We start from the raw sequence: 23986 nt of genomic DNA, 5'->3' as shown, positions 1-23986 counted from the left end.
ACATGGCGGTGAGGGGATCAACGTTACTTGACAGTATTAAAAAGTCAAAGTGGATGATGACCTATGATCTACCTCATGATGACCTATGATCTACCTCATGATGACCTATGATCTACCTCATGGTAAGCCTGACATCAACAAACTGCACATAGTATAATTCAAAGGGTAGCTTGGAGGTGGTCAAACTAATTTCGCATTCTATACCTTCGCATGCAATGACTCAAGTTCACACAACCAGGAAGACACTTCCTTTCATCTATCAAACGTTTAAACAATGCAATGCAGTCGCGCACCAAACACTTACAGTGCAGCACAGTCATCAACGCATTGCTAAGTTTAACACGGTCACAGTGACACAGTAACACACACACAGTCAAACACAGTCACACACACACACACACACACACAGTCACACACAGTCAAACACAGTCACACACACACACATACACAGTCACACACACACAGTCACGCACACACACACACACACACACACACACACACACACACACAGTCACACACACACACACACACACACACACACACACACACACACACACACAGTCAAACACAGTCACACACACAGTCACACACACAGTCACACACACACAGTCACACACACACAGTCACACACACAGTCACACACACAGTCACACACACAGTCACACACACAGTCACACACACACACACAGTCACACACACACACACACAGTCACACACACACAGTCACACACACACACACAGTCACACACACACACACACACACACACACACACACACACACACACACACACACACACACACACACACACACACACAGTCACACACACACACACACACACACACACACACACACACACACACACACACACACACACACACACACACGAACGCACTCACACACGCACGCACACCGCACACACGCACACACACACACACACACACACACACACACACACACACACACCGTTGGACCATTGGACGCCCATCGCCAGAGGCGATGATAGCGATGCTACAGCAGAAGCCATAGCAGCTTGTGCTGGGATTGCACCATTCAACAGCTTGCAAGGCTGAAGAATTGACCGCCACACACACACACACACACACACACACACACACTCACACACACACACACACACACACACACACATGCACACACACATACACTACTACTACTACTACTATCAATCAGCTACCCCTTGGGGTCACGCCGCCTTCCACTCAGAGAACTGAGCGCAAGGTGAGAGGCAGTGGCGCAAACAAAACAGAAAGTACAGCAAAATGAATTGAAAAAAAAGGAAATCAAAACAAGCTGCCATATTGATGGAAAGGGACTCACAAACAGAGGAAGGAAATATCACAAACCAGATGAACAGTCTGCTGTAGGTCCACTATAACATGCAACGACTGAAGAAAGGAACAATATTAATGTGAACATGATGTTCTGTTCAACAATAACGTCTGTACTGCTTCGGCCTTCATGCACCAGGAAAGCACAATCTTGAGCTGGAGGGTGGGCACCGAACGTCCCACAAGGGCTCCACAAGACGTACTTTCACGAAACGACGAGGAGTATGCGCAGCAAGCTAACATCACAACACCATCGCCGCACGACGACTGGCCACTCAGGTCCAAGCAACACGACAAATTCACAATTCCAGCTATCACCGCGCAGGAATAAATTGTTGCGAGTGTGACCTGTATCCTTTTTCATCCAGGAATCCACTTGTTTTGCCGAACGCCACTGCATTGTTTCAGGCTGGGGATTGATCCGAGGGCTCGCCACGCCACTGCGGAGGATGCGGAAAGGACGCAAGAAGACGGTGACGGCAACAAATTACCCGCCCTGGTCGTCAGCTCACTGAATGCCCTTCCGCGCGAGCGAAACCGGCTGCAAGGCATGAAAAGCCTACTGCCAGTCAATACCCAGGGACGACCCTGACCAGAAGGCCAAGGCCGCCCCGTGGAGGAGGCCAACAAAGAGAAAACCAGGAGCTAACAAACCTGCTTCCTCTCCGCGAAAATTTTTCACACACACACACATACACACACACATGGTACTGTACTACAAGCAGTAAGCATAGAACACAACATAGCTGTTAGCATTTCGACAGCAAACAAACCTCGCATCATCAGCCACTTGCGCAGGCTTCTTGCTACCACGCTTTGCCTTTCCTAAGGAAGACTTCGGCTCCTGTTCAAAGGCAACATTGATCAGGTCTATAGGCTCATCAGGAGGGATGTACCTGGCAACATGGGACAATAGTCACAATACATGCAGCACACAAAAACGAGTTAATTCCAAATATGCAAAACTCAAATGCTAAGCTATTTGCACAAAAAGGTGGAAATCCTGATAATTTGAACCTAAAAATGGCTTATTGGTTTGAGGGAAGTATGCAAACGGGAAGAGTCTGAAGAAAAAATTGACTGTTACCACCAGGACTCGAACCAGGGACCTTCGCTTGAGGCCAGCGATGCTCTAACCACTGAGCTATGGTGCAGCTGTCATCCCAGCAGAGACCGTCCAAAAATTTCCTCGGACTCCAAAATTGCTTGGTAAAAAATTCAAATTTAATACCCTGAAATTCTAACTACTGTGTAGAAGCCTCGCTGCCTGGGTGCCGACTACACCTAAGCTTAGTGGTGGAACAGCGCTGACCATAAGCTAGGGTCCCTGGTTCGAGTCCTGGTGGTGGCAGTCACTGCTGAGTCAATTTTTTTCTTCAGACTTTTCCCGTGTTCAACTCCCTCAACCTTATGAATATTATTTTTATGTATTGGGGCTATCCGTGTGCTATCGTATCATTGGGACATGTTATTGTATTGTAAAGACGTTTCTGCCAGTCGGAATAACACGCAGGATGATGTAGAGATAACGAAGCATAGCGAGGGCCCTGAGCTGCCAGCTCTCTCATTCTGATTACGATTATATTTCGAAAACCGAGTTATCGGATATTCAGTATAACTGTTTCACCCCTAGCTCAAATTGATTCCACCTGTATTTCGCTGTGCCTGTCAAAAGAGGTTTCAATATTCAAAGATGAATACAGGGACATGCCAACCGACTCTGTACATCTGTATAAGCTTCTTGTATTGTGGTCAGCATTCAGCATTCAAATGCAGTGTGGTTTGCAAACCTCCGGGACACACTTGGAGATCTTGTTGCAGCATGGTGCTAGTGAATACAGGCACACAGTTTTACACCAATGATGGCAATGTGAGCCGGTCTGGGATTTCTGCAATGTGAGCATTAGACGACGATGGGCATTACACGTCAATAAAAAGAGAAAAAGCTGGATTGTATAACGTTAACTTACTCTCCTGCTAGCGCAGCTAAGACCATACAGTCGACACCACCAGAAAAGAGAACAGCTACCCGTGATGGTGCATCTTGAGCTGCTGCTTCTGCTGCTGTCGCTGGTGATGGCATCAATGTGTCACACTGCCCTAAGCTAGAGAATACACCATGATCACCAGTGATGATCGTCTTCCCAGATGATGCTTCTGCTGCTGCTGCTGCTTCTTCTGCGGCACAAGAAGCAGCAGCAGCGGCGACGGGCGTACCAGACACCATACCACATTCCGACACAGGCCATGTTCTGGGTGTGCGATCATCACGGCTTCTCTCATTGCTATCATCACTGACTTGATGCATGCATGTTGGCTCAGCAGGTGTCCGCCGAGAAGGCTCACGCCACGGAACGCTTGACACTCTCTTGCGCACAGCCTCGCTCAGAATGCTGCGGAACTTCAACCCCAACTGCTTAGAATGCTCCAGAGGTGTGCATTGCTCATGGGTATGAACAGTGCTGCTCACTTCAGCTGCAGCCGTGACACAAGCAGAGCAGGAGGAGTCCACGCTCTTCACATTAGATATATCAGCATGCAGCGTAACTTCATCCACGCCAGTGCTCATCCATTCCTTGTGACTGACAACACAGCAGCCTGTACTATCCTGGCTGGCAATGGTGTTGTTGAACGGACCCACAGGGCAAGAAAGCTTCAACGAAGAATGCATATTCTGCACACACACAGACACAGACACAGACACATACCGTATTATCTCCATTATAAGCCCAGCGCTTATATTTTCAACCAGTCCGGACCCCGGGCTTATATTAGAGACTGGGCTTCTACAAGAGACTGGGCTTATAATTTTCAACCAGTCCGGACCCCGGGCTTATATTAGATTAGAGACTGGGCTTCTACAAGAGACTGGGCTTATAATTTTCAACCACCTGGTACATGTACATTGGTTATTATTTTGCATTGTATCAGCAGACACACAAAGTTACCCAGCAGCTACCGGGACTGCAGTTTTGCATTGTATCAGCAGACACACAAAGTTACCCAGCAGCTACCGGGACTGCAGTTTTGCATTGTATCAGCAGACACACAAAGTTACCCAGCAGGTACCGGGACTGCAGTTTTGTGCTTCCTGGTACACTGTCACTGAGTGAGTCTGAATTTTTGATCTCGGGGATCACAGACTTTTACCACAGCAGTCAGCATGTAGGTATGTGACACTGTTTGATGTCAAACATGCATGAAGACATCAGAAAGAAACTAGGTGCTTTTCGACGTGGAAGGAGGAACCTTGCTGTCCAGGCCAGAAGGCAGTTCTACTTGTCAGTAGTCCAGAGCAAGCTCGAGTACGCCGGCACTGCCTACGTCCACTGCCTCGCTGACAAAGTGAGAGATCAGCTGCTACGCGTAAGTAAGAGAGCACTTAGATGCATATTTGAGCATGACACATTCACGCGGACATCATACTTGCTTGAGCGATGCCACAAAATTAGCTTAGACAAAATATATCATACTACTTGTAAGTCCATATTCTTCGTGTTCCGTTGCATCCACAATATCTGCAGTTCACTCCTCTCTGACATGTTCTCCCTTCGCCGTGACTGCGCGCTCACACAGATAGAGTAACCCGCGGCCAAGTCAATTATTCCCTTTCCTTACCCATTGTGCAAGCTCAAGCTGGATACAGATCTATTTCATTCCTTGGTGCTGACCGCTTTAATGCGCTTCCCGAATCTCTTCGCACAAATCATATCCCCAATTCATTTCGCCAGGAACTTAACAATTTCATTCATCTTGGGCACCCTGTAAGAAGACCTTAGGGTCTGTTGGGAATGCCCAAGTAAAAAAATAAAATACAATACAATACAAAAATGAACATGATTCATACAGTTCTCCAATATAAGCCCTGCGCTTATATCTTCTTGGAGTGCGCTTATAATAGAGACCGGGCTTCTACAAGAGACTGCGCTTGTAATAGAGATAATACGGTACACAGACACACACACACACACACACACACACATGTACATATACTTGTACACACACGCACACAAACACACACGTACATGCACACACACACACACACACACACACACACACACACACACACACACACACACACACACACACACACACACACACACACACCTCAGACCTCAGACCTCAGACATGCCCATCACACACACACACACACACACACACACACACACACACACATATGCACATGCACACACACATGAAGAACGCGACAACAGATATGGAGAATTCTGTGGACATCCAGTCAAGCCATGATCATGGTATACCAGTTGGGGAGATGTCCTATCTAGGACATCGCACTCTGAATGAGTCTGATTGGTTACCTGTCCCAGAGTTGTCATGGAAGCATCGGTCGCGCACACGCGATGAAAAGAAGTGCTGCGTGAGCATTTCTGAATGTATGTGGAGGATGCACGATCGTAATGGCGATGGATTTCTTTCCGAATTGGTCAAGTTTGAGGGAATAGGCGGAGAATATCAGACATCGGCGGGGATTGCGGTAGTGTATATTCGATTCGCCATCGAATACCCGACCGAATGGCCGTTTTCGTTTGGGGATTTCATGTGGGGTTTCTCGTAGCCACGCGGCGCTTCTTTGGAAACGATTGGTTCTAATTAATTATTTTTAATGTTTGCCTTTGGAATGTTTCTTCACGCGCCGTGCCTTCATTTCGCCCCAAACCTGGCCATGCAGAGGAGGAAGACGAGGCAGCAGGCGCTAGGCCCGTAAATTACTGCCTGGAAGATAATTATTTGGCCAGAGCTTGCTGTTGGTGTTTTTGATTTCTTGGATACGACAGCTCTTGGCTAAAACTGGACCTTGGACGGTCTTTCTTGGATATCAACCCAGGACGTGGTGGTCATGGACGTATCGCCATCGCTTTCAGCTAGATCCTTCTGCTGCCTGAAACCAATGGCGAAAGTAAAACCTTTATCGCAGCAGCAGCTACTGCCCTGCTGAAAGTGCGAACACAAATTGCTTCGCCAATCCTCTTGTGCACTTGCAATTTTCAATGCGACCAAAACGATTCGCTTGCCAGTTCCTTTGTCCAGGCGTACTCCACAACGAGGAAAATAAAATTCGTGAAGGCAAGAGGCAAGATACGAATCTAGACTCGCTTGAGGCATGCCGCCAGGAGAACGACAATAATTATTATTACTTTTGAGACGAAAGGCCTTCGTTGCGTTTAACGCGTTTTGAGAAAATTTAGTGCGACATGTTCATCTTCCTCGGACGCGACACAAAGTTTTGAGTCACGTGTCACGATTACTATGGGAACAGCATAGTATGTATGCTGGGGCATGCTGGGTTCCGTGATGTCCAATCTAGGACATCACCAGGACTGGTATACTAGTAGTCATGCAAAGTTGCCAAATATGCATCTAAACTACACTAAGTTATCCTTCACCATTACTGCTTGCTTGGCATGGCATCGTATTTCTCTTGAGGTTGATAGAATCACACACAATTACTCGTACCTTGCCCAGAATACCATGAGACACAAGAACACCTGATCAGTGTGAGGCGACTGGTCTGTTTTTATTGCCCCCACCCCACCCAAACTACAGTGCACCATGAAGTGCAATGGTAATACAGTGTCATCAAGAGTATATAAATGTACTCTTGGTGTCATGTATACATGTATATGCTCCATGCTCAAACACATGAGGTGCAACATTTTTCAATCAATTAACTTACCCAGTTGATATTGGGACTAGCTTCAAGACGGGTTTTGCAGTTGTCTGAACATAGATTATTCCACTTGTACAACACCATGGGTGATGCTCCTGTAGACAAACATGAGCAGGCACAATCAACAACCATGTAAAGATTTTGATGCTGATTGAGATGATAAGCAACACCTATCGTACTTTCCCGAGTACATGACTATATAAGCCACACGTTAATTTAATTTAACCCTTTCACTGTCGGCTGCAGTCACAGCGCATTCATGCCCTCTGAGTCACAGAGTGCGACTGTCGACTTGCGTCGACCACCAAACATGCAGTTCCCAGTGCCCCCATAGACTTTCGTCAACAGGCAGACTTCACCTAGTTTGGGCCACTGTTTTTTAGGGCTGAAAGGAATATTCGAATTATTTGAATGTCCAGAAACTCCCCTTTTTGATATTGACCAGGCTTTAAATATGTGGTGCCAAATATGAGTATACTTGTACTTGCCTCCTTCTATGTGTTATCATCCGCAAGACAAATGATAACATCGTCCTTTTCAAATCTCTCTCTTGAAATTGGGGTACACACCAGTTGATGGTCTATGGGTGCTAGCAAGACAGAACGGGAGGCAGGCATGTTTGAACTGGTGGTACTGGGTAATACCACGCACGTCGGATGGCAGGGTGTTCCATAAAATGGACCCGCAAGCGGTTGGACGGTGATGGCCGGCTTTGGAGGCAGATTTGGGAACCGGAAGGCCCAAGCTGTGTTGCACGCGCGTTGTGCGAGTACTGGGACGCTCCAGAAGGGCTTGCAGTGCTTGCATTCGAGCAATGCTAGATCATAACAAGGGTCTTTTGCTTGTGGAGCTCTTCGATAGCATACAGCTGCAGAGAAGCAAGCAGTGGTTGGGCGCTTGTGCTAGGTGGCAGGCCGAATAGGGTGCGTGCTGCACAATTTTGCTGGACTTGAAGGCAGGATCGCTGGTCTTGGCGAAGGCAACCAGAGAACGCCACGGACCCGTAGAGCAAATCTGGCATCACAACACATTTCACGTACTGTTCTCTGGACCTTCTTGTAAGGCATTCACTGCAAACTTGACGGAAACAGCGCTGGCGGCGCTCACTGGGTCCAGAACTAAATTTTTCTAGGAACTACCATGGTACAATGGCGACCAGCACTGTCAAAAGACAATACAGGTATGTCAGATGTCTGTATTTCGTGACAAAAATCTGGATGTGACTTATACTCCGGAAAATATGATATCAACGGCATCCAAGGAGCACATGTGACCCTGTCTAGACCATGTTGATGCTGACCTGCATGCACCACTGGTATCTCGGAGAGGTTTGTGACCATGTTGATGCTCACCTGTATGTGACAATGGTGTCTTGGAGAGCTTCATGGCAAACACACCAACAGCAGGCACTTCAGACCACGACTGCAAACAACAGAATCAAAACAAACAAAAAAAAGCGCATGAAGCATGGTCCACTCTCACACTTTTAAGAACACTACACATTGATTACCAGGCAATATCAGCACAGAATCCATATCGCTTCGACTAGGCCTTTCGTACCATTACTTTTCAAGTCGAACAATCAATATTATCAAACAATAGTGGGGACCACGTAAAAAAAGGTACGAAAGGCCTAGTCGAAACTACGGTAAAGTCGTGTACAAAAGCCGCGGCTTACATTATGACTTTTTTGGGGGAAATTTCGCAGGCTTCTATTTGAGACAGGCTTCTATACAAGACAGGTATTCTATGCACGTCAACACTAAAGCCAGGCTTATGTGCCGACAGTGTATCTTGAAAATCAGGCTTCTATTCCAAACAGGCTTCTACATGAGAGAGGCTTTAATACAAGACACTACGGTATAATTATGGTTGCTGCGCTACGTGTGCTGATTTGCTTTCCTCCAACCAAGAATCTATTGTGATATACATGCACAGTGCCAGGTCTTTCGAATGTACACACATACATGTGTAAAAGGTACGCAGATTGAGTACTTGAAGTACAATATTTTTTTTTGGATGACTTTTTTTCGTTTTTCGTTTTGCCCTCTCTCTCATTGGTTTCATCGCGTAAGGTGACGCGAATCATAGAAAGAAAACTGTGTGGCCTTATGATCATGAAGTTTGAGTTGCAAGGAAAACCCCCATTCTGCCTCGTTTGTAAGGACCAAACTGCCCCGTTGCAGTATTCAGCAGTGTGTGGACAGAGGACTAGGTCTATCGTGTCACTCAGAATATCATTCTACCTTACATACTAACATACCATTGCCGGGTTGCTGACTTCCAATGGTCCACCAACGGATGAGAGCGCAAAGGTTCCATCAGCAAAGCTGCTCCACAGCAGAGACCGTCGGCCAATGCAATCACGTCCAAACCAGAGGCGTTGCTCATCTGCCTAGACAGAACACATCACCAATGGCAACAGGCAAGTCAGAATGGCATTGTGAGCTAAGTGTTACTTAAACTTAATTTCTCCACTTCGAAACTAGAAGTGGATGAAGCATGGCCACTGCGTTCCACTGACCAGTACCATGGAAGTAGTGAGTACAGGTACAAGCAATGTTTTGGTGTGTTGGCGGAGGGGATTGTTCTCTTTACCTATGTGTTGGCGGAGGGGGTTGTTCTCTTTACCTATGTGTTGGCGGAGGGGATTGTTCTCTTTACCTATGTGTTGGCGGAGGGGGTTGTTCTCTTTACCTATGTGTTGGCGGAGGGGATTGTTCTCTTTACCTATGTGTTGGCGGAGGGGGTTGTTCTCTTTACCTATGTGTTGGCGGAGGGGGTTGTTCTCTTTACCTATGTGTTGGCGGAGGGGGTTGTTCTCTTTACCTATGTGTGGGGGGAGGGGGGATTGTTCTCTTTACCTATGTGTTGGCGGAGGGGATTGTTCTCTTTACCTATGTGTGGGGGGAGGGGGGATTGTTCTCTTTACCTACTGTAAATCATATTATTTTAACGACCCGCAAAGTTAACGATTTTCTGATTTTTAATGGTTAACGGTTTGAAAAGTTAACGATTTTCTCAGACAGATTCAATAATACTAGGACTTTTCGTCAAGGACATTCATTCATGATTGTTGTCCACCACATGCACAGTATACCTCGATGTCAGGAGAATAAAGAAAATGAAATTTATCCAGTGTAAGAGCGCAAAAAATCAAATTTTTCGATCTCCCGCCGCTTCGGCAAAATTCATCTGAGAGACTTCGAAGTTGTTCGAGCCGACTGCTGAGCGTCTCTGCTATCATCTAGATCTTTCAATTGTTGAATTCCGTTGAGAATTGACCGAGGTACGATCCGTTGAACACGCGCTGCATGCCATAATGTGAAATGATCGATTTCAAGCGTGCGAGGCCCAAATCATACGACTTTTGCTAACGAATTTTAAAATAACGACAAATCTTTGCTCGTTAACTCGTTAGATTTACTTGTTCGTTACATATTCATGATTTACAGTATGTGTTGGCGGAGGGGATTGTTCTCTTTACCTATGTGTGGGGGGAGGGGGGATTGGTCTCTTTACCTATGTGTTGGCGGAGGGGATTGTTCTCTTTACCTATGTGTTGGCGGAGGGGATTGTTCTCTTTACCTATGTGTTGGCGGAGGGGATTGTTCTCTTTACCTATGTGTTGGCGGAGGGGATTGTTCTCTTTACCTATGTGTTGGCGGAGGGGATTGTTCTCTTTACCTATGTGTTGGCGGAGGGGATTGTTCTCTTTACCTATGTGTTGGCGGAGGGGATTGTTCTCTTTACCTATGTGTTGGCGGAGGGGATTGTTCTCTTTACCTATGTGTTGGCGGAGGGGGTTGTTCTCTTTACCTATGTGTGGGGGGAGGGGGGATTGTTCTCTTTACCTATGTGTTGGCGGAGGGGATTGTTCTCTTTACCTATGTGTGGGGGGAGGGGGGATTGTTCTCTTTACCTATGTGTTGGCGGAGGGGATTGTTCTCTTTACCTATGTGTGGGGGGAGGGGGGATTGTTCTCTTTACCTATGTGTTGGCGGAGGGGATTGTTCTCTTTACCTATGTGTTGGCGGAGGGGATTGTTCTCTTTACCTATGTGTTGGCGGAGGGGATTGTTCTCTTTACCTATGTGTTGGCGGAGGGGATTGTTCTCTTTACCTATGTGTTGGCGGAGGGGATTGTTCTCTTTACCTATGTGTTGGCGGAGGGGATTGTTCTCTTTACCTATGTGTTGGCGGAGGGGATTGTTCTCTTTACCTATGTGTTGGCGGAGGGGATTGTTCTCTTTACCTATGTGTTGGCGGAGGGGATTGTTCTCTTTACCTATGTGTTGGCGGAGGGGATTGTTCTCTTTACCTATGTGTTGGCGGAGGGGATTGTTCTCTTTACCTATGTGTTGGCGGAGGGGATTGTTCTCTTTACCTATGTGTTGGCGGAGGGGATTGTTCTCTTTACCTATGTGTTGGCGGAGGGGATTGTTCTCTTTACCTATGTGTTGGCGGAGGGGATTGTTCTCTTTACCTATGTGTTGGCGGAGGGGATTGTTCTCTTTACCTATGTGTTGGCGGAGGGGATTGTTCTCTTTACCTATGTGTTGGCGGAGGGGATTGTTCTCTTTACCTATGTGTTGGCGGAGGGGATTGTTCTCTTTACCTATGTGTTGGCGGAGGGGATTGTTCTCTTTACCTATGTGTTGGCGGAGGGGATTGTTCTCTTTACCTATGTGTTGGCGGAGGGGATTGTTCTCTTTACCTATGTGTTGGCGGAGGGGATTGTTCTCTTTACCTATGTGTTGGCGGAGGGGATTGTTCTCTTTACCTATGTGTTGGCGGAGGGGATTGTTCTCTTTACCTATGTGTTGGCGGAGGGGATTGTTCTCTTTACCTATGTGTTGGCGGAGGGGATTGTTCTCTTTACCTATGTGTTGGCGGAGGGGATTGTTCTCTTTACCTATGTGTTGGCGGAGGGGATTGTTCTCTTTACCTATGTGTTGGCGGAGGGGATTGTTCTCTTTACCTATGTGTTGGCGGAGGGGATTGTTCTCTTTACCTATGTGTTGGCGGAGGGGATTGTTCTCTTTACCTATGTGTTGGCGGAGGGGATTGTTCTCTTTACCTATGTGTTGGCGGAGGGGATTGTTCTCTTTACCTATGTGTTGGCGGAGGGGGTTGTTCTCTTTACCTATGTGTTGGCGGAGGGGATTGTTCTCTTTACCTATGTGTTGGCGGAGGGGATTGTTCTCTTTACCTATGTGTTGGCGGAGGGGATTGTTCTCTTTACCTATGTGTTGGCGGAGGGGGTTGTTCTCTTTACCTATGTGTTGGCGGAGGGGATTGTTCTCTTTACCTATGTGTTGCCGGAGGGGATTGTTCTCTTTACCTATGTGTTGGCGGAGGGGATTGTTCTCTTTACCTATGTGTTGGCGGAGGGGATTGTTCTCTTTACCTATGTGTTGGCGGAGGGGGTTGTTCTCTTTACCTATGTGTTGGCGGAGGGGATTGTTCTCTTTACCTATGTGTTGGCGGAGGGGATTGTTCTCTTTACCTATGTGTTGGCGGAGGGGATTGTTCTCTTTACCTATGTGTTGGCGGAGGGGATTGTTCTCTTTACCTATGTGTTGGCGGAGGGGGTTGTTCTCTTTACCTATGTGTTGGCGGAGGGGATTGTTCTCTTTACCTATGTGTTGGCGGAGGGGATTGTTCCCTTTACCTATGTGTTGGCGGAGGGGATTGTTCTCTTTACCTATGTGTTGGCGGAGGGGGTTGTTCTCTTTACCTATGTGTTGGCGGAGGGGATTGTTCTCTTTACCTATGTGTTGGCGGAGGGGATTGTTCTCTTTACCTATGTGTTGGCGGAGGGGATTGTTCTCTTTACCTATGTGTTGGCGGAGGGGATTGTTCTCTTTACCTATGTGTTGGCGGAGGGGATTGTTCTCTTTACCTATGTGTTGGCGGAGGGGATTGTTCTCTTTACCTATGTGTTGGCGGAGGGGATTGTTCTCTTTACCTATGTGTTGGCGGAGGGGATTGTTCTCTTTACCTATGTGTTGGCGGAGGGGATTGTTCTCTTTACCTATGTGTTGGCGGAGGGGATTGTTCTCTTTACCTATGTGTTGGCGGAGGGGATTGTTCTCTTTACCTATGTGTTGGCGGAGGGGATTGTTCTCTTTACCTATGTGTTGGCGGAGGGGATTGTTCTCTTTACCTATGTGTGGGCGGAGGGGATTGTTCTCTTTACCTATGTGTTGGCGGAGGGGATTGTTCTCTTTACCTATGTGTTGGCGGAGGGGATTGTTCTCTTTACCTATGTGTTGGCGGAGGGGATTGTTCTCTTTACCTATGTGTTGGCGGAGGGGATTGTTCTCTTTACCTATGTGTTGGCGGAGGGGATTGTTCTCTTTACCTATGTGTTGGCGGAGGGGATTGTTCTCTTTACCTATGTGTTGGCGGAGGGGGTTGTTCTCTTTACCTATGTGTTGGCGGAGGGGATTGTTCTCTTTACCTATGTGTTGGCGGAGGGGATTGTTCTCTTTACCTATGTGTTGGCGGAGGGGATTGTTCTCTTTACCTATGTGTTGGCGGAGGGGATTGTTCTCTTTACCTATGTGTTGGCGGAGGGGATTGTTCTCTTTACCTATGTGTTGGCGGAGGGGATTGTTCTCTTTACCTATGTGTTGGCGGAGGGGATTGTTCTCTTTACCTATGTGTTGGCGGAGGGGATTGTTCTCTTTACCTATGTGTTGGCGGAGGGGATTGTTCTCTTTACCTATGTGTTGGCGGAGGGGATTGTTCTCTTTACCTATGTGTTGGCGGAGGGGATTGTTCTCTTTACCTATGTGTTGGCGGAGGGGATTGTTCTCTTTACCTATGTGTTGGCGGAGGGGATTGTTCTCTTTACCTATGTGTTGGCGGAGGGGGTTGTTCTCTTTACCGATGTGTTGGCGGAGGGGATTGTTCTCTTTACCTATGTGTTGGCGGAGGGGATTGTTCTCTTTACCTATGTGTTGGCGGAGGGGATTGTTCTCTTTACCTATGTGTTGGCGGAGGGGATTGTTCTCTTTACCTATGTGTTGGCGGAGGGGATTGTTCTCTTTACCTATGTGTTGGCGGAGGGGATTGTTCTCTTTACCTATGTGTTGGCGGAGGGGGTTGTTCTCTTTACCTATGTGTTGGCGGAGGGGATTGTTCTCTTTACCTATGTGTTGGCGGAGGGGATTGTTCTCTTTACCTATGTGTTGGCGGAGGGGATTGTTCTCTTTACCTATGTGTTGGCGGAGGGGATTGTTCTCTTTACCTATGTGTTGGCGGAGGGGGTTGTTCTCTTTACCTATGTGTTGGCGGAGGGGATTGTTCTCTTTACCTATGTGTTGGCGGAGGGGATTGTTCTCTTTACCTATGTGTTGGCGGAGGGGATTGTTCTCTTTACCTATGTGTTGGCGGAGGGGGTTGTTCTCTTTACCTATGTGTTGGCGGAGGGGATTGTTCTCTTTACCTATGTGTTGGCGGAGGGGATTGTTCTCTTTACCTATGTGTTGGCGGAGGGGATTGTTCTCTTTACCTATGTGTTGGCGGAGGGGATTGTTCTCTTTACCTATGTGTTGGCGGAGGGGATTGTTCTCTTTACCTATGTGTTGGCGGAGGGGATTGTTCTCTTTACCTATGTGTTGGCGGAGGGGATTGTTCTCTTTACCTATGTGTTGGCGGAGGGGATTGTTCTCTTTACCTATGTGTTGGCGGAGGGGATTGTTCTCTTTACCTATGTGTTGGCGGAGGGGGTTGTTCTCTTTACCTATGTGTTGGCGGAGGGGATTGTTCTCTTTACCTATGTGTTGGCGGAGGGGATTGTTCTCTTTACCTATGTGTTGGCGGAGGGGATTGTTCTCTTTACCTATGTGTTGGCGGAGGGGATTGTTCTCTTTACCTATGTGTTGACGGAGGGGGTTGTTCTCTTTACCTATGTGTTGGCGGAGGGGGTTGTTCTCTTTACCTATGTGTTGGCGGAGGGGATTGTTCTCTTTACCTATGTGTTGGCGGAGGGGATTGTTCTCTTTACCTATGTGTTGGCGGAGGGGATTGTTCTCTTTACCTATGTGTTGGCGGAGGGGATTGTTCTCTTTACCTATGTGTTGGCGGAGGGGATTGTTCTCTTTACCTATGTGTTGGCGGAGGGGATTGTTCTCTTTACCTATGTGTTGGCGGAGGGGATTGTTCTCTTTACCTATGTGTTGGCGGAGGGGATTGTTCTCTTTACCTATGTGTTGGCGGAGGGGATTGTTCTCTTTACCTATGTGTTGGCGGAGGGGATTGTTCTCTTTACCTATGTGTTGGCGGAGGGGATTGTTCTCTTTACCTATGTGTTGGCGGAGGGGATTGTTCTCTTTACCTATGTGTTGGCGGAGGGGATTGTTCTCTTTACCTATGTGTTGGCGGAGGGGATTGTTCTCTTTACCTATGTGTTGGCGGAGGGGATTGTTCTCTTTACCTATGTGTTGGCGGAGGGGATTGTTCTCTTTACCTATGTGTTGGCGGAGGGGATTGTTCTCTTTACCTATGTGTTGGCGGAGGGGATTGTTCTCTTTACCTATGTGTTGGCGGAGGGGATTGTTCTCTTTACCTATGTGTTGGCGGAGGGGATTGTTCTCTTTACCTATGTGTTGGCGGAGGGGATTGTTCTCTTTACCTATGTGTTGGCGGAGGGGATTGTTCTCTTTACCTATGTGTTGGCGGAGGGGATTGTTCTCTTTACCTATGTGTTGGCGGAGGGGATTGTTCTCTTTACCTATGTGTTGGCGGAGGGGATTGTTCTCTTTACCTATGTGTTGGCGGAGGGGATTGTTCTCTTTACCTATGTGTTGGCGGAGGGGATTGTTCTCTTTACCTATGTGTTGGCGGAGGGGATTGTTCTCTTTACCTATGTGTTGGCGGAGGGGATTGTTCTCTTTACCTATGTGTTGGCGGAGGGGATTGTTCTCTTTACCTATGTGTTGGCGGAGGGGATTGTTCTCTTTACCTATGTGTTGGCGGAGGGGATTGTTCTCTTTACCTATGTGTTGGCGGAGGGGATTGTTCTCTTTACCTATGTGTTGGCGGAGGGGATTGTTCTCTTTACCTATGTGTTGGCGGAGGGGATTGTTCTCTTTACCTATGTGTTGGCGGAGGGGATTGTTCTCTTTACCTATGTGTTGGCGGAGGGGATTGTTCTCTTTACCTATGTGTTGGCGGAGGGGATTGTTCTCTTTACCTATGTGTTGGCGGAGGGGATTGTTCTCTTTACCTATGTGTTGGCGGAGGGGATTGTTCTCTTTACCTATGTGTTGGCGGAGGGGATTGTTCTCTTTACCTATGTGTTGGCGGAGGGGATTGTTCTCTTTACCTATGTGTTGGCGGAGGGGATTGTTCTCTTTACCTATGTGTTGGCGGAGGGGATTGTTCTCTTTACCTATGTGTTGGCGGAGGGGATTGTTCTCTTTACCTATGTGTTGGCGGAGGGGATTGTTCTCTTTACCTATGTGTTGGCGGAGGGGATTGTTCTCTTTACCTATGTGTTGGCGGAGGGGATTGTTCTCTTTACCTATGTGTTGGCGGAGGGGATTGTTCTCTTTACCTATGTGTTGGCGGAGGGGATTGTTCTCTTTACCTATGTGTTGGCGGAGGGGATTGTTCTCTTTACCTATGTGTTGGCGGAGGGGATTGTTCTCTTTACCTATGTGTTGGCGGAGGGGATTGTTCTCTTTACCTATGTGTTGGCGGAGGGGATTGTTCTCTTTACCTATGTGTTGGCGGAGGGGATTGTTCTCTTTACCTATGTGTTGGCGGAGGGGATTGTTCTCTTTACCTATGTGTTGGCGGAGGGGATTGTTCTCTTTACCTATGTGTTGGCGGAGGGGATTGTTCTCTTTACCTATGTGTTGGCGGAGGGGATTGTTCTCTTTACCTATGTGTTGGCGGAGGGGATTGTTCTCTTTACCTATGTGTTGGCGGAGGGGATTGTTCTCTTTACCTATGTGTTGGCGGAGGGGATTGTTCTCTTTACCTATGTGTTGGCGGAGGGGATTGTTCTCTTTACCTATGTGTTGGCAGAGGGGATTGTTCTCTTTACCTATGTGTTGGCGGAGGGGATTGTTCTCTTTACCTATGTGTTGGCGGAGGGGATTGTTCTCTTTACCTATGTGTTGGCGGAGGGGATTGTTCTCTTTACCTATGTGTTGGCGGAGGGGATTGTTCTCTTTACCTATGTGTTGGCGGAGGGGATTGTTCTCTTTACCTATGTGTTGGCGGAGGGGATTGTTCTCTTTACCTATGTGTTGGCGGAGGGGATTGTTCTCTTTACCTATGTGTTGGAGGAGGGGATTGTTCTCTTTACCTATGTGTTGGCGGAGGGGATTGTTCTCTTTACCTATGTGTTGGCGGAGGGGATTGTTCTCTTTACCTATGTGTTGGCGGAGGGGATTGTTCTCTTTACCTATGTGTTGGCGGAGGGGATTGTTCTCTTTACCTGTGTGTTGGCGGAGGGGATTGTTCTCTTTACCTATGTGTTGGCGGAGGGGATTGTTCTCTTTACCTATGTGTTGGCGGAGGGGATTGTTCTCTTTACCTATGTGTTGGCGGAGGGGATTGTTCTCTTTACCTATGTGTTGGCGGAGGGGATTGTTCTCTTTACCTATGTTTTAACATAAGTAAAGAGAACACCCCCCCCCCCCAAACACACACACACACACACACACACACACCAGAACATTGCTTGTACTCACTACTCTACTAATCACCCGGAATGTACATGTATGTTCTTCAACTACCGTACTGCAGTCAGACCTCGCTTATCCGGATACTTCGCCATCCGGAACAAAATCGTTGGTTACCGATTTACAGCATATGTCGTGCATACATACAGTATGTGCGTTCGATTATCCGGTTCCCTCGTCTATCCAGATTTTTGTGGAAAACGGATGTGTGCGATTAAGCGAGGTCTGACGGTATCTTGCATAACGCCTAGCTCATATGGTCACCTGCTTTGAATACAGGCCTGATTTTCCGGATAGAAATACAGTCGACCCTAGATGTAACGAACACCAATGCGCAGGAGGGTTTGTTTGTTTTATAGCCAAAGTTCTTGATGAAGATGGTTGTACAAACGAGGAACACACACTTCTTGCTGAACTTGACACTTGGTTGACTCACGACTGCCATCCGGAGCACACGAGGAGCACGTCGCACCTTCCACTCGGCAAACCTGCAAGAAAGCACCACTCCCTGTTCAATACGAGTGTACACAGTGTTTCAGGGAATTCACCCCTCATCAGTTGAGCTTGAGTAGGCCGAGGAAGATTGTGCCTGAAAAGCACCACTTATATAGTGCTCTCCAGGCAATACCATCACCCAGAATACAAACTTACAGAGACGCTCCATTTCCAGCTCGACAAGCACCTCGTGAGGCCCCAGGTAGCAGCGTGAGTCGGAGTCGCTCATGGAGTTGTGATAATAACAGACGTTGACAGCCAGTAGCTATTCGCAACCAACTTCATCACTAATACCGCCGAAGTCGCAACTTCTAAGTTTGCAAAGTTCTTTATATAACAGAAATGCAATCGAACTATACAAGCAACATGTCAAGCTTGGCATGCTGCCCGTGACTGCACGAGTGCACTTGTTTACATGCTCCCAACCAGGCATGATGTGTTAGAAACGAAAACAGTTCGCGACAAAGGGTCAATTTTGTGTGGGTTAAAACAGGGACATGGGCAATGGTTCGCTATATCAAGAAATTCGCTACATCCGAGTTTGTTTATCAGTGGAGTCGACTGTATGCATAACCGAGTTATTAGTGTTGATATGAACACAAATACAGTGGACCCTTGCTTTCCAACCACCCTGTGAACAATCCGACCACTTTTGCTCGGTCTCAAGCTTTCTCCATAATTATAAGTGTGCATACAGGATGGTCATTTTCACAAATCAAACCACTGCGGAAATCAGATTTGGCTCGGTCTGAAGGGCGGTCGGAATTCTGAGGCTTCGCTATACTAGGTTGGAGTAGAAGCCTATCTTTCACATTGGTTTGTACAGGAATAAACCTTGCTTTCATATTCAACACCATAGTGTCTGGGCAATCATAAATAGATACCGTGCGGTATGCAGGCTAATAGTATGATGACTATTAGCAAAACGCCATGCCAAGGAATTCATTTCACACTTCCATCACATTGGGTTTGTCCTGCACAAGACGCACGTGGCAGGCTGCAGTGCACTACACAGCATATCAATGCCAGTTTTGCCTACAATATAGCATCCACGCACCTGCCAGAATACAAACGCCCAGGGACCATGTATCGTTGCTAGAACGGACACAATGTAGTCTTCGCGACTACACACCAGGTCCGTGCACTTGCTCAGCAATTCCAAAAGTACCGATCCATCATTCCTGCCAACAGAAACCTAATAATGAATGACACACAGTGGAAAAGAACAACTAGTTTAACCCTTTGAGGCCCATAGTACGGATATATCCGTACCAGTGTACAGTGCATACTTTTCAAAGCGCAACCTGGCGTAACTCGGCCGTCCCTTGACCAAATCGGACCATCAAAAGGTCTATCGACATTAGAATTGTCTCAGCTATCGGCTCGAAAAAACCCGAAGGCGATCGGAGGTCAGAGAGCGGAGTTATGAGATTATGAGACTCGAACTAAATTCGCTCAGCAGAGTCACCTCGGGCGCGTGCATTTTGAACTCGCTTTGGGGGGTTCCCCTGACTCGCGGCCCACACAGCCACAGATAGTTCACGTCATTGCAAAGGCATGTTTCTCAGCTCTCATGGAAAAAAATTTGAGCGATCTGCGATACATTTTGTTGAAATGGCAGAGAATTTGAGTTGGGCGCTCGCAATGCTGGCTTTGGAGCGCCGAATCGCGCTGCGGCGCTGGTTCTGTGGATTCCTTGATGGATTTCTGGGTATCGCTGTGTTCCTCTGGCCAAGAGCTTTCCAGAAAGCCCAAGATCACCAAAATCGGCCAAAGGACACCAAAGTAACGACCAAATAAGTACCTGGGCTCGCGTATGCAGTGCATTCCTTGAAATAATTGTGGGCCCTAAAGGGTTAAGGGTGAACACATCAGCGATCGCGTCAACACCGGGCTATCACATAAGTGGGCACAATTTACTGAACAATTAGTTCAAGGCTCTACTATAGCCAGTACATACCAGTTGTGATGTAGAAATCCAGCAAAAGAGAAGCTCAGCTTATGCCAGACTAATTCTTACCTCCACACCATCAAATACCTCGCCATTCCATAGCAGTACATCATTAGTAGCGTGATTGATCAATGGTTGTTGTGTAGCGCAGCCACCGCCACGCAAATGTAGCACACAGCCACACATATTCACCATGCGAGGAGGAATATATGGGCCAACTTCTCCAGCAGTGGCACTGCCAGTTGTTCCGATGGAGTGGGCTTCTGTAGAGGAGCCATCACGCTCTGTACCAGCAGACACACACGTTGGACCAAGAGAGATTCTATGGTATCCAAATGCATCGGGACCTCGTCTTCTGTTGGCGGCCACCACCGATTCCCACCAGCTCTACAAACACAAGTCAGCAGTGATAGAAAGGGGAGAACATAGCAGCAGTCAAGTCTAATATAAATCTAACCGTCGCACATCAACATTAGGGAGGTTTCGCTCTTCGTAATTACGTATGAAAATCCGTGTCGTACCCGCCGGGGAGCGAGGGCAACTTTCATACGTAAATCTCTCTACGGATTTCCGTAGGAAAGCTCTTTCCTACGTTCGGTCCTCCGTAGGACTTTTCGAAATATTTTTTCGCATTTTCTGGATTTATCCATGGCAACGTTTAAGCCGCGCGAAACGCAAGGTACACACACCGTACACCACGTACAAAATAAAATGGAAAACGCGGTTTCAGTTCGTGGTGCATGTGGTGGGCGCATGCAGCCAACGCGTCTCCAAAGCAACAAGGCGTGTTTAGCATGCTAGCAGTCGTGGAGAAATCACGTAGAGCGAAACCCAACAGCTCTGATTTTTACGTATGAAAATTACGTGCAGTTCCTACGTTATTTTCATACGTAATTCCGTAGAGCGAAACCTCCCTAATGCCTGCATCTTCACTGGTTGCATGGGGGATCCAGACAGGTTTCCAGCATGATGGCACAAGTAACGTGAGGTTCACACACAAATCCTGTATTGAAGCGTATGAAATGGTATGGAGAATGACCGAACGTACACTAGCCCACAGCTCTAATAGTATGCTATGAAGCCTAGTTCACATTCGACGGGGCGCGACGGGACGCGACGGGACGCGACGTAAGGATAGACGGGACGCGACGGGACGCGACGTAAGGATAGACGGGAAGCGACGGGACAGTCTGACAGCGTCCAATGTGAACACCAGGAACGGGAACGCAACCGCACTGCCGTACGGATCGGGAAGCGACGGGAAGAGTTGGATCGATCCAACTTTTCATACCGTAGACGGGGACGCAAGCATACAAAACAGCTGCATTGAGTGTGAACAGGAGACGGCGTCGCGCGCCGACTACTCCCAATTCGTACTTGGAAATTTTAGCATTTCGAACACTGTGCTTCCCATGATAACTCGCAGAATGGCTAACACGACTTGAGTTGAATTTTAGCAAGACAAGGTCTGATGTCACTTATGGCATTTAGGGATAGTTCAGGAGCGTGACAAGCGAACTGTTTTATCATCTCCTGGAGCTATTATTTGAATGGCACACCTTTCGAAGCTACTTTTTTGGCGTTCATGAAAAACTGGTATTGTGAACTTGATTCCGCTTCATTCAAGGAGAAATAATTGAAAAGAAGTCCCGAAAAACAAGAAATTAGGTCCAAAAGTCACCCTGTCACGGACCGTGCCTTATGACTGGCGCCGTTCGCTGTTGAACGACGCAACAACTGCAGCATGTCGTGTCGTACGAATCGTACAAGATTTTACAGCTCACCCCAGCCTTCCCGACAGGCCCTTACGTCCCGTACCGTCAGCGTTCCGTCGAATGTGAACTAGGCTTTACAAAATTAGAACAGGCTGGGAATGCACGACAGACTGATCGTTTCCTTGCTACAGCTATTACGTACAGATGACCTCTCACTAAGAAAGCTGACCTTGCAAGGATTTTGCCGAGTAAGTTGCACACTGTATTAAAACATACAAAATTTCGGCAGCTACTTAATTTTTCTAAGCACTCGCAGACTCCATTGCAGCCACTTACAAATTAGGGTACCTCAACTCGAACGTTCAATATATGGTCCACCAAGGTAACGAGATATTATACACTCAGATAGTGCGACAAGGCACAAAACTGACAGGGATATTGAGACATTCAACACAGCATAACTTGTAACTTATTGGTCCTTTTTTCTTTCTCAATTAATACCATTGGCTCAACATCCGAGTTTTGATAATTGAATTCACCAAAATTTCGGACATGGCCCATCTTCAGGGTGAAAACAGTCAACTAATGCCAACAAAAACTGAAACGAGTAGATATGTTGTGTGATGCTGTAAGAAAGAGATGAGAATATGGGGAGAGAAAAAAAGGTGCTAGAAATGTGTGTATGTGTAGAGGGTAGCAGCAATGGTGAAAGGTGTCGGGAGAGAGGAAGGGAAAACAAGGTGCTAGAAGTGTGGCGAGTAGCAGCAATGGCGAAATGTGTCCGGAGAAAGGGAGGGAGCGAAGGAGACAAGTAGAGAGCTGTGTATGTAAGTGTGAGTGCGACATGGAGAATAGAATGCAAAAGCTAATAGTATTTAATTTTGGCTATATTCGGCACCGACCCAAAACACCTAAATTAAACGCTGTCAGGTGACATTTTTCACATCGGTTTTGGCACTGCAAATTAAACAAAATGTGTCGTGATAGTGTCATTTTGCTGAAGGGTTGTACTGCCGAAGAGAATGAGAAATGATGAAAACATGAATGATATGCATGTTTTAGATGGATGTGTGGCTGCTCTCTTACCCGAACATACTCTTCATCCAAACCACTGGAGACAGCCCCGTACCCTAGGGGTTCGGATAATCGGGAACTCTTCTGTGCTATACTTCAAAGTACCTTGGATAATTTAAATTTACTAGTATAAAGTTGTTTCTCGGCAATAAAACTACAGAATTTTAAGGCCCTTGTGGAGGTACGTTTTAGTGAATTCTCACTGTACAGTACATGTAGTACAATTCGAACATCTAGCATAACCATGTATCAATGCTGATACGTACAAAATCTTTACATACCTTCAGACCTATGCATTGTCTTTCTCCAGTTTCTACATCATCGCACTCTTCCGACGAGACCAGGCATCCGATACCACACATTATGGGTTCGGAAATGAGTCGAGAAAGCCACACGTATTTCCTTTGATTCTAGGAGAAAATAGCATCAAAATAATAATTATTCGAATGCATCATGATTGTCATGATCGTCATAATCATGCATGTGCACGTGCATGCAATACAATGTCATGCATGTTCCAGGCGGGGTTAAACCCATTTCAGCCGCATCAAATTTTCGGCCTGAAACTTTTGGTCGCCGATTGAGGTTTTCAACAAAAAAATTAAAAAATCGATCGATATACATGTACAGTAATACTAGTCGATCACGATGTGCGGTCCGGTATACAGACAGGTACTACAGAAGATTACAATCGAAATATTAATTTTATTAATTTTCGCTGGCGATTTACTAGTACAGTATTTCGCTGATTTCGCCAAGTACTCGTACAAGATTGTATTTATATACAGAAGCCTTGCTTGGTAGTTAAAGGGGAAGTATACCCTAAAATCAATTTTTCACCAGTTGTAGTCTTCGGGGTGCTGAGTCGAATGGTCTTGGTCCGAGGAAGCTGAGACGCTCCCTTCCTACTTGAATCCCAATCGAACTCACGCACTTCCACCGAAACTGGGTGACTGCGCCCTACTAGATGGGGATTTGTATGCAAAATCTCACTAAAAGCGCCATTTCGT

At 47.0% G+C, this 23986-nt stretch overlaps 1 protein-coding gene across 2 annotated transcripts in view; it reads right to left on the bottom strand.

Annotated features, from left to right (window-relative positions):
• Window positions 1-23392, bottom strand: part of LOC135823521 (asparagine synthetase domain-containing protein 1-like) — a 39795-nt gene extending 16403 nt beyond the window's left edge. For both annotated transcript variants that reach the window (XM_065336367.1, XM_065336373.1), the window contains exons 1-8: window positions 23258-23392; window positions 20257-20574; window positions 19294-19431; window positions 9300-9431; window positions 8389-8458; window positions 7043-7131; window positions 3318-4021; window positions 2121-2243 (exon numbers count right to left, since the gene is read on the bottom strand). In XM_065336367.1, the coding sequence (XP_065192439.1) occupies window positions 2121-2243; window positions 3318-4021; window positions 7043-7131; window positions 8389-8458; window positions 9300-9431; window positions 19294-19431; window positions 20257-20574; window positions 23258-23338 (1655 nt within the window). In that variant the 5' untranslated portion in view covers window positions 23339-23392. The remainder of the gene's footprint in view (window positions 1-2120; window positions 2244-3317; window positions 4022-7042; window positions 7132-8388; window positions 8459-9299; window positions 9432-19293; window positions 19432-20256; window positions 20575-23257) is intronic.
• Window positions 23393-23986: the final 594 nt, after the last annotated feature.

The sequence above is a fragment of the Sycon ciliatum genome, chromosome 1, assembly GCF_964019385.1.
Source record: "Sycon ciliatum chromosome 1, ocSycCili1.1, whole genome shotgun sequence".
Classification (NCBI taxonomy): domain Eukaryota; kingdom Metazoa; phylum Porifera; class Calcarea; order Leucosolenida; family Sycettidae; genus Sycon; species Sycon ciliatum.
Note: the sequence above shows the minus strand (reverse complement) of the source record. Positions and strands in the feature narration are given on the sequence as shown.